The sequence below is a fragment of the Sinocyclocheilus rhinocerous genome, unplaced genomic scaffold, assembly GCF_001515625.1.
Source record: "Sinocyclocheilus rhinocerous isolate Xijiao unplaced genomic scaffold, SAMN03320098_v1.1 scaffold2055, whole genome shotgun sequence".
Classification (NCBI taxonomy): domain Eukaryota; kingdom Metazoa; phylum Chordata; class Actinopteri; order Cypriniformes; family Cyprinidae; genus Sinocyclocheilus; species Sinocyclocheilus rhinocerous.
This window is the reverse complement of record NW_015624297.1, coordinates 30,515-40,993: the sequence shown is the minus strand read 5'-3', so window position 1 is coordinate 40,993 and position 10,479 is coordinate 30,515. Positions and strand designations below refer to the sequence as shown.

The 10,479-nt window shown below is 38.3% G+C and overlaps 1 protein-coding gene across 3 annotated transcripts; it reads left to right on the top strand.

Annotated features, from left to right (window-relative positions):
• The first annotated feature begins 2,085 nt into the window (after nucleotides 1–2,085).
• mterf2 (mitochondrial transcription termination factor 2) lies at nucleotides 2,086–9,171 on the top strand. 3 transcript variants are annotated; one of them, XM_016552489.1, is made up of 4 exons: nucleotides 2,086–2,097; nucleotides 6,429–6,554; nucleotides 7,809–7,873; nucleotides 7,961–9,171. In XM_016552489.1, exons 2-4 carry the CDS (start codon nucleotides 6,445–6,447, stop codon nucleotides 9,151–9,153), a joined length of 1,368 nt encoding a protein of 455 aa, XP_016407975.1. In that variant the 5' UTR covers nucleotides 2,086–2,097; nucleotides 6,429–6,444; the 3' UTR covers nucleotides 9,154–9,171. The 3 variants fall into 3 exon arrangements, with proteins under 3 accessions (XP_016407975.1, XP_016407993.1, XP_016407985.1); XM_016552499.1 differs by lacking the exon at nucleotides 2,086–2,097 and adding an exon at nucleotides 6,798–6,814 and having other exon boundaries at nucleotides 6,487–6,554; XM_016552507.1 differs by lacking the exons at nucleotides 2,086–2,097; nucleotides 7,809–7,873 and having other exon boundaries at nucleotides 6,480–6,554.
• Nucleotides 9,172–10,479: the final 1,308 nt, after the last annotated feature.

The window sequence follows — 10,479 nt, the reverse complement described above, 5'->3', positions numbered from 1 at the left end:
CACTCCTAGCTCATAGTGTTTGTGTGTGTGTAATTTTATTGCGGTTAGGCTGTTCCAGGGCTATTTCAGGGGGCATATCCTGTCTGGACAAGTACGCTTGGTTAGTTGAGTTTATTAATGTGATTTTTTTGATTTAGTGTTGCTGTACGGCAAAGTCACATTGCCTCATGACACGTTTTTTGAGTTATATTCATGGCTCGTCTCTAGGAACTGATATTTTTGGAAACAGTCATATTATGTGTCATGTAACATGTAATGCTTTATGAAAAAAATAAAATAATAAAAAAGAGGGTTCATAGGTCGGTTAACATTTTGTTTCCCCCTCTGAAAAGAAAAACTGCATTCGTTCCTGTAAGGTTTGGTGGCCAGTTAGATCACCACAAACTCAATGTTTAATTTTCTTAACAAAAAGGACACCCCCCAGTGGACATCCACTTCACTACAGTCCTGATAAAATCTTTTAGATGAAAATTGCAGCTGTTTTATCAGTAGGGGTGCAGCAACTATTATATCTGAGGGGCGAGACATGTCTTTCATATGCTTTAGGTAATGTCTTTCAATGCATGTTGTCGTTAAATGGGTTTAAACAAGACAAGACCATGCAGAACCCAGATAACCTGGGAAATATTATATAAGATAACCTAGACAGTCTGAGTGAATCCTTTAAATAAAATAAAGCTTAAGGGTCTACAGATGTTTCAAAATGTTAGAAATAAAGGACAGACGTGTGCAGGTTTTAAGACAAATACAAATGTGTGTTGGAGCACAAATGACACCCATGAAATACGACTCTTGCCTTTTGGCATAATGCATAATGACAGTTGGGGAGGTTGACAGCCTATTTTGACAAGTGAAAGCAGACATGGCCCATCCAAAAACCTGCCTGTCGAACTGGTCTTCATTGCTGGATGATTCATGGTTAGACACTTCGTTATGAATCATTGACATGTATCAAAAGAAAAGAAAGTAAAGTAAACTGGAGTAAAGTAGAGATTAGATGTGTCAAAGTGGCTTCAATCATGCAAAGGCAGTCTAATCAGTTGTTTTCAAAAATAAGCACTGTTTTTATTTAGTGGTAACCATCAACACCTCTTTAAATGTGTCTTTGTGTCTCACTCAACATGTTCTGTTATTCTGGTTATGTTGCTATGACATGTTCAGGTAATTATCAAGATCGTTACATGTTCCAGAAGCACTTTTTAAAAAAAACATTTGACAACATTTTTGAATGCAATCAAGCTGTTATTATAAAAAGAAAAATCCATTAACAAAGCACTGGATCATTTCTATCCAGTGGATACATTGAGAACGCACCTGTGTTGTAATAAAAACACAAATATGGATTAAAGCTTTCAAACAATTCCAACCATCCCATTGAAACTCAAATGATTTTAATACCTATTTAACAAAGATAGTACTTTGGCTGTCTGCCCAACCACAGCAAAATACATTGGTCATATCTGGAATACACATTAACAGAGCTGTTTCCCTAATCTGTGTTACCACACAGGACCACCAGTGCAGCTTTACATGACATAACCATGTCCATCAAATCCACACAGTGCTCTCTAGACTGCCAGTGTTTATGCAGCCAGCTGTTAGACTAGGATATTAGATTCAGCATTAGATTCAAACTCTGTTGACACATTAATGGAAACCAAAGAGAAATTAGAACAGGAAGTGTTCTACATGTCCCCAGTCAGAAGAAGAATGAAAATGTTTACGGATGTGTTTGCACATCTGTTGTTTATCATTACCAAGATCTCTGTCATGGGAGAGATGACGTTCTAATGACAGCAGTTCAGTAGTGCTAAATGCCTCTTTGCAGTTGAAAGTATGGGATACATGATTAATGGAGGTGTTTTTTACAAGACATGGAGCAATTTTGAACCATAAATGCAGAAAAGAACTAAGAGAAATGCATGTTGAAGCATTATATGTACACCGTCCTCTATAAATCATATAGCTAACAGGATAGTTCACCCCCCCAAAAAAAGAACATTCTGTCATTATTTACTCACCCTCAAGTCATTCTGAACCTGTATGACATAATTTTTTCCAAAGAAGTAAGTCATACAGGTTTGGAACGACATGAGGGTGAGTGAATGATTTTAAATTTTTCTTTGAACTATCCCTTTAAGACCCATATGTTTGTCTTCATGCAAAATCAACTTTTATACAGGCTTTATGGTGTGCTTATTTTTAAAGCACCATTTGCTTAGTGTGTACTCAAGATTTGACAGGGAAACAAACCAGCTGGTCTTGTCTTCATTGCACAAGAAAATGTCACGCGTGCCAGTAGCTGTTTTACATTACCCTCATGCCTGAGTCTTGCTGCTGTGATCACCCAGGAGACACACTTGTGATCCATTTCAGCATTTACAAAAACAACAATTGTCAAATGTGTAATTGTGATACTGAACACCCTTTTGCAATACTTGAGTAAGCCTTTTGAGTAAGTCTTACAAATGTTTTTCCTCTTTCAGGTATGAAGGTGAAATTGTACTCTAAAGGGATAGTTCACTGAAAAATGAAAATTCTTTCATCATTTACCCACAAGAGACGATATCTTGAAGAATGTTGGTTACCAAGCAGTTTTGGTGGCCAGTGATTTTGATTGTTTGTACAAAAAAAAAAAAAAAAGACATATCTCAAAATATTTTCTTTTGTGTCCCACAGAAGAAAGAAAGTCATTCAGGTTTGGAATTACACGCGAGTAAGTAAATGATGACAGAATTTCTGGTGAATTTTTGGTGAAGTATCCCTTTACCTTGAGTAGTTTCCTCTTAATTTTCACAATTACACTTTTCATGAACCTTATGCACAAATCATTGTGTAAAAACAGTGGAAGCTCAAAAAGAAGTAACCTTATTCTCTACATCTTTGTTGATTTAAGTGCTATTCCTTCCTCTTCAGATGGTTTAAGACCTCCTCCTGGAATAGTGGCAGATCTTTTCTTAGCTCTTATTTTTAGAACCACCACAATACAGATCACAGCCAGTAATAATAAGCATGCAATCACTGCACACACAGCATACATTGTCAGGTTAGTCTCAGATTCAGGTTCAAGTTCAGGTTCAGGTTCAGGTTCAGGTTCAGTTTCAGGTTCAGGCTGAGCTGTATAATCCAACTTTCGTTCTGTTTTAGGTTGGTGGTGAAACTTTAGATTGGTGACCTGCCTAAAGAGACACATGTCCATGTATTCTTCCTCCATTATCCATGAATGGGGTTCCACCTCATCATCTTCCTTACCACCATCATCACCATCATAAGCACCCTCATCATCGCCGTCATAAGTATCCTCATTATCCACTAGCACCACGCACCAGTACATCTCACTGTCCTCCTTTTTGGGATCAGTGATGATGAGAGAAGAATCTACCTGTGAGAAATGTACACGACCTTGTAAATCATTAGGTGGGGTTAAAGAAGGATCCCCTGAGTCCAATATTTGGATGTCCTTCTCAGCATTCTTTCGATACCACAGAACGCTGGCGTACTCGACTTTATCGCTTAATGCTGGTGAAGACATGAAGTTACATTGGAGGACCACCTTCTTATCTTCTGCAGAAAATGAAATAGTGGTTGATTCAAGCAAAGGGCACACATTCACAACATAATCTTCAACGAGGAAGGTAGAGAAACATTTATAACTCCCAGAATTATCTGAAGTGAGAGATTGAATGACTAGGGAATAGTCTTCAGAATTCATGCTTGTTAACACTAACATCTGATTTTTGCTTGTCCCTACTGGTGCCGATGAGTTAACTTGCCCAAAAGGTGTTTTCCAGTGATTCTGTCTGAGGTGGTCTACTGAACATGTTAGGACTACCTTATCTCCTACAGAACGATAAACAGTCTTCATTTCAGGCTCCTCTGGTAGTCCTATGGTTTGGAAGCTCCTGCATTGCTCTCCCTCCATGACCAGACAGAAAAAACGAGGTCTGTCTTGAACAAACTCATCTGAAACGTGTAAAAATGAGCCTTCACCATGAACCCGAATGAGACTTTTTAACTCCACTTGTAATGGCTCCAAAGAAATCTTAGTATCCATGAACAAAGATACGTTGTGCACATCTCTGTACCATTTTATTGTAGCATGTTTAATGGAACCCATATTGCATACCAGATCTGCATCTGTGCCGGGTGTCAGTGAAATTTCCTTTAAGCTGAACTCCTTGTCACAAACGTAGAGAAAGTGTTTGCGATAATTTTCCATAGTGCTACCACTCCAGCACTCTCTGATGTAGATGCCAGAATCAGAGTACTGAAGATTTGTGAGCTTCAGACCAAGGAGCCCTTCAACATCATTGGAGAAATTGATCCGACCCTTATCTCTGATGTAGATGCCAGAATCAGAGTACTGAAGATTTGTGAGCGTCAGACCAAGGAGCCCTTCAACATCATTGGAGAAATTGATCCGACCCTTAAAGGCATCAGGTGGTAAAACTGAGGGACTCGAGAACTGACCCAATAGCTCCCTTCCATCAGCATTCAGTCTGTACACAGCAATGTCATTGCCAAAGCAATAACCCATCTCCAGTTCCCCACCAAGAACTCTAAAAATGGGCTCTGGGTCTCCTGCAAAACTGCTCACTAGCAGCAGAGCGAGAAGTATCACAGTGTACCTGGTTTGGACCATCCTGTTACTCTGTCCATCCGTGAGACTGCTTTCAGCCTGTTGCCTTCCACATACTCAGAAATTTGAGTAACCTGTTTCTGAAGTTTGGCATTAAGATCCACCCACGTTGGGATGTTGTCCTTCTTAAGTGCAGGGTTTTTTTCTTCAGTTTCTCAGGTGCAGTTTTTCTTGCTTCATTTTCCTCATGCCTATATCCTCCCTTATAACCCAGAGCACATGGTTCTCATTTATCTTTCCATTTAAGGTTCTTCTTTTAATCTTGTGTGCTGTTGTTAAAAGTTTTATCTCATGAATCAAAAAAGATCTGTCTCTATCTCTATATCTAGTTTTATCTCATGTGCGCTTCCTCTTTAGGCTATATCTTGTGTGTGTCTGAGTATGAGAAAATGCAATGTGAAAAAAATCAGTCTATGTTAGTTAATTCTCAAGTGAAACTCAAAAAAGGAACACTTTTTTTTTTTTTGCAGAGAGTCACAGTTTCAGTCAACCATTTCAGCAATGCTCTGCAAAAACCTGATTGTTTGCATACAGGGAAAAACATTCACATGAGTGTTCACTCTTGTACTACAACAACATACTGCAATATCTGGCAAAGAAATTCATTAAATAATGCAGTTGACAAATTCTCGCCTAATAAATAAATCAGTGGACATATCAGTAGATTTGAACTAAATTTATATTAGAATTATTTTAGAGTTTTACCTGTGTGTGTGTGTGTGTGTGTATATATATATATATATATATATATGCAAACATTTCAGCAATGCTCTGCAAAAACCTGATTGTTTGCATACAGGGAAAAACATTCACATGAGTGTTCACTCTTGTACTACAACAACATACTGCAATATCTGGCAAAGAAATTCATTAAATAATGCAGTTGACAAATTCTCGCCTAATAAATAAATCAGTGGACATATCAGTAGATTTGAACTAAATTTATATTAGAATTATTTTAGAGTTTTACCTGTGTGTGTGTGTGTGTGTGTATATATATATATATATATATATATGCAAACACAGACACACATATATATGTGTGTGTATGTGTTTATATGTGAAAATACAGTATATTAATATATATAATATTTACATATTTTATGTATAGCCTATTACTTTTATTATTCTATCATACCTGTAAATTTTTTCTTTCTTTCTTTCTTTTTTTTAAGCAAAGTTTAAGTAATTTTAAGCGGCTGCGGGACCTCAAAATGTTTAAAAGTATGGCTTGTTAAAAACGTTTCATTTTGAGAGACAGAGCTTTTAACATCTCTAAATAAGTCGTGGTTTTTAAATAAGGAAAATCTGTTGTCTTAAACTGTACCTTGTCGGCCTACAGGTACCTAATAGTCTGTGGGGGCCGTCTGAATGCAAAGCTCTTTGTAAGTCGCCAGATTGTAGAGACTTCAAGGGTGGGCTGAGTGAACAGTTTGAGTAGGCAGGCATGATCCAGCATTGTGATTAAGCTCCAACTGTGACTCACTCCCCACTGCCATTCAAACTAATTGCTCTCTGTTCTGATTATAGAATTCACAGTCCCTGATGCCATTTTAAGCAACTTTTCTGTTTTGAAAACACAACAGTCCTGAATTACTGCTGCTTAAAATAGAATTATCTGTTAACTAGAAATAGTTTGGCTGTCATTGATAAATGTTGATATTTTATTAGTGCCCGTTTTTACTATTTTGTAGTTTAGGTGAGTGGTTAATTCATATTTCCCTTTGTTGTGTTCGTATTATCCATCAAACTCTGTAAATCAAAATGTTTTTATATTTACTGGTTTTAGATTTCCTCCCGTACTAATGGTGGCGCTGTTGTGCTCAGACCGCATGGGCATCACGACCAGAATAAAAGAAGCCCACGTCTCCCCCAGGTCAAGTATTGAAGATGTGACCAGATTTGACCTGCAGAGGTACTGATCAATTTGTATTATGAACACGTTTCAGATAATGATATTAAAGCCGACTAATAAATGCAAGACGCATTTAGACAATGCTGTTTGTTTCTTTACCTCGATGTCATGACTTACGTTTCATAAGAGAGAACACACTCCCTCATGTTCTGTTGAGATTGACTTTATGGTATGTTTGTTTGATGTAAGTGTAATAATGATATAATTACAAAATTAACTCATTTTCTTTTCCTCTCCTTTCAGAAAAGGATATTAATTCGGTATGTCATATCAATGGCCAAAGTGTTCTGACTTCCCCCGTATAATCTGTGTGTGAGTGTGAATAGATAGATAGATAGATAGATACTGATGTACTCAAGGAAAATCTTAACTTATAATATTTTTCATGGTGGACATTTAATCTGTGTTATTCTAATTTTTTTATTGAACAAAAATGTTTATGTGCCCCTCAGTGCAAGGTGTGTCATTGATTGTTCTGTTATGTCATGACTTACGTTTCATAAGAGAGAACACACTCCCTCATGTTCTGTTGAGATTGACTTTATGGTATGTTTGTTTGATGTAAGTGTAATAATGATATCTGCTCAAAATTAACTCATTTTCTTTTCCTCTCCTTTCAGAAAAGGATATTAATTCGGTATGTCATATCAATGGCCAAAGTGTTCTGACTTCCCCCGTATAATCTGTGTGTGAGTGTGAATAGATAGATACTGATGTACTCAAGGAAAATCTTAATTTATAATATTTTTCATGGTGGACATTTAATCTGTGTTATTCTAATTTTTTTATTGAACAAAAATGTTTATGTGCCCCTCAGTGCAAGGTGTGTCATTGATATTTTGTTCTGTTTCTTCAAAAGCCAATTTACTGTAAATTCTTAATGCTTATATATATATATATAAATTGATTTATATGAGCTGAAAGACCCCAAACAGAGCATGAGGGTTAATAGTGTCGTCTCATAAATGTCATTCAGAAACTATTGGGACATCCTTGACCCTCAAGGTATCTAGTGTTTTTCTTTGCAATCCTAAGAAAAATATGTCATGATCTCATTATAAAGAAACTGTCTTACTAGTTACTTACTATTTTGCTGTTTTCTCCAAAGCTAATATCTAGTTACCATAAGTAGCCTAAATTATCTTAGGTGTTGATGTAAAATAATTAGGCTCTTCTGTGATATTGGCATTTTGTGGATGTTAGCAATTAGACAGCTAGTTGTTTTCTGCTGACAATTCTTTATCCTGTAAGTAGATGGTTTGTAGTGTCTGAATGCTCATTCTGTTCACTCGAAAGACTGCATGTGATATCAGCTTTACGTGAGTAAATGGGAATGAGGAAGTTTTTAATTAAAACAGTTTGAGACTTGAAGTAGATTTTCTGATATGTTTTTCCAATTGTTTCAGGCACAGTACTTGCATGCAATGCAAACAACAGCCCCGCCCACAGACCTGTAGATTGTGCAAACATGTTGCGATTAGTCTCGACATCGCTGTGTCTCTACTGCCAGCGGGCTCAAGTGACTCCTTTGCTTCTCACGAGGCCCTGCTCCTCGATCGTTCAAGAAGAGAACCCGCTTGCCATAAACGCCCTGTACGACTTGTCTGTAGACATCAGTAAAGTCCGGAAGCTGAAGGGTTGGGTGTTGCGCCAGAGTCCCGTGTACGTGAACGAGACCGCCACTCTGCTGAGGGACATGGGGGCTAGTGGGCCTGTTATCGCCCGCATTTTGGAACTCCATCCTGAGGCCATCCTCTGCAAACCTGATCAAATGGAGGCTCAGAAAAAGCTGTGGATGTCAGTGTGCACCAGCCAGAAGGATCTAGTAGGAATCATTGAAAAATTCCCCACCTCGTTTTTCTCCTCGTCCTCCGATCACGACAACCAGAAAGCTAACATTGCATATTTCCAGACGTTACATCTCAACAAACGCATCATTAGCAAGCTCATGGCCAGCGCCCCTCAGAGCTTCAGCCGACCCATGAAGCAAAACAAGGAGATGATCCAGACCCTGCAGAAGACCTATTTGGACTTGGGTGGGAAGGAGGACAACATGAAGACCTGGTTGCAGAAGCTGCTTACTCAGAATCCCTACGTGCTTCTAAAGCTTCCAGAGGTACTGCACGATAACTTGGCGTTCCTACGCAACGTGGGCTTTACTGGCGATGAGCTCTTGCGGCTGCTTTCCAAACTGAAGGGATATGTTACTGAGCTGAACCCTGAAAGTATGAGACTCACCCTCAACTACTCCCAGGAGACTTTGGGATGCACAGAAGCAGAGCTCAGGCAGATCGTACTTCAGTGTCCAGCCTTGTTATACTATTCTGTGCCTATACTAGCTGATCGCTTCAAAGGCCTCCTCACTGCTGGAGTAAGTATGGAGCAGATCATGGAGACTCCCACAGTGTTAGAACTGACAACGCAGATCATTCAATATCGCATTCAGAAACTGCGCTCTTTTGGTTATGATGTACGTTCAGGTAGCCTGGAAGTCCTCGACGGCACCAAGAAGGACTTTGAGGTGAGCTATGGGAAGTTGCATCTTAGGCGAGAGAGGCCACTTTTTAATCCAGTAGCTCCAATTCAAACAGAAGATTAAGCATGGAAGCCTGTTTCCACCATGAAATAAAGTAATTATGACTTTCTATCTCAATTTTGACTTTATTTCTCACAATTCCGAGTTTACATCTGGCAATTTTGAGTTAAAGCTGCAGTCCGTAAGTTTTGCCTCTTTGTCGCCATCTCTGTTTGAAAACCTGGAATTGCAGCTGTGTGCGGAATTATCTAGCTTGCGTGGGTTGTGAGTCGGCACGGCTCCAGCGCGGATGAATCTAATGTTCTGAATAGTATGTGTGGCAGTCAGTCATCGCACTGGTGTGTATAGTTACTGTACTTCGCAATCACAGATTCTAGCCTACGTCTTGGAATATGACCCAAATAAGAATTTTCACCGTATATTGCCATCTGAACAAGTAAGTAACAAGTCTGCCACGTTTGTTCTGACCAACTGAGGAAAAAAGCATTACCATAAATCTCGCTACCAATGGTGATTAAATCTAAAGATCGGTTAGCTCATATCACATCAAACCGTTCAAATTATTATTATTGTTATACTTTATTCTCAAATGATTAATGTTAACAGCATCAGCATTGGTGACTATGAGTATAGTGTGTATTAGCGTGTAGATTTCAATTTCTGCACAGTCTAATCTAATTGTCATACTCTTCGAATTTCATATTAAGAAATTATTTTAACCCAAAAAGCAAAATATGCTCCCTTCAAACTGGTTTTCTTTAAAATGCAAATCTTTGTAATCCCAGGCTATCTGTAATCAGAAGCACATTTATAACTGGAATATAATGTAATTTCATTTTAATGTGTTTCATAAACACATGATCCTTTATGGATTACAATCCGCCATTAAAATGATACATTTAATTATTCTGGCTGCTGTGAGAAAAGGCTATAAACGATCTGCCACCTGCAGGATCCTCACATGCGATAGCCTAGCAGCCGGGACAACTTCTTTATGTTTACAGAAGTGACGTAATGACGCAGCGCCATGCTCGAATTTCCCGCGAAAACCTACCCGTACCACTCAAATTAGAAAACATTATTATAAGATAACCGTTGTGAATCAGGCTAAAGTAAGGCAATAGTTTTGAAAACTGGCTGGTTATGTACTTGCTCAAATATTGATTTAGGATCATTTTTAACCAAAAAAAAGTTACGGACTGCAGCTTTAAACTGACACAAATGCTCTGGGCTCATGAGGTTTTCAAACACACGCACACATGTAAGGTCCACACACATGGTCCAAGGAAGTTATCCAGTGGTGGATGAAGGTCGCTTGCATGTTCAGTCTTTTCAGCGAGCAGAGTTATTCAATTTAGGTTTAACTGAAATCTGACTCCATTTTATTAT

Coding starts and splice junctions, on each gene's coding strand:
- mterf2 (XM_016552489.1), top strand. CDS start 6,445: ATGGTGGCGCTGTTGTGCTCAGACCGCATGGGCATCACGACCAGAATA. Junction 6,555..7,808: donor ACCAGATTTGACCTGCAGAG/GTACTGATCAAT, acceptor TCCTGTAAGTAG/ATGGTTTGTAGTGTCTGAAT. Junction 7,874..7,960: donor GCATGTGATATCAGCTTTAC/GTGAGTAAATGG, acceptor CAATTGTTTCAG/GCACAGTACTTGCATGCAAT.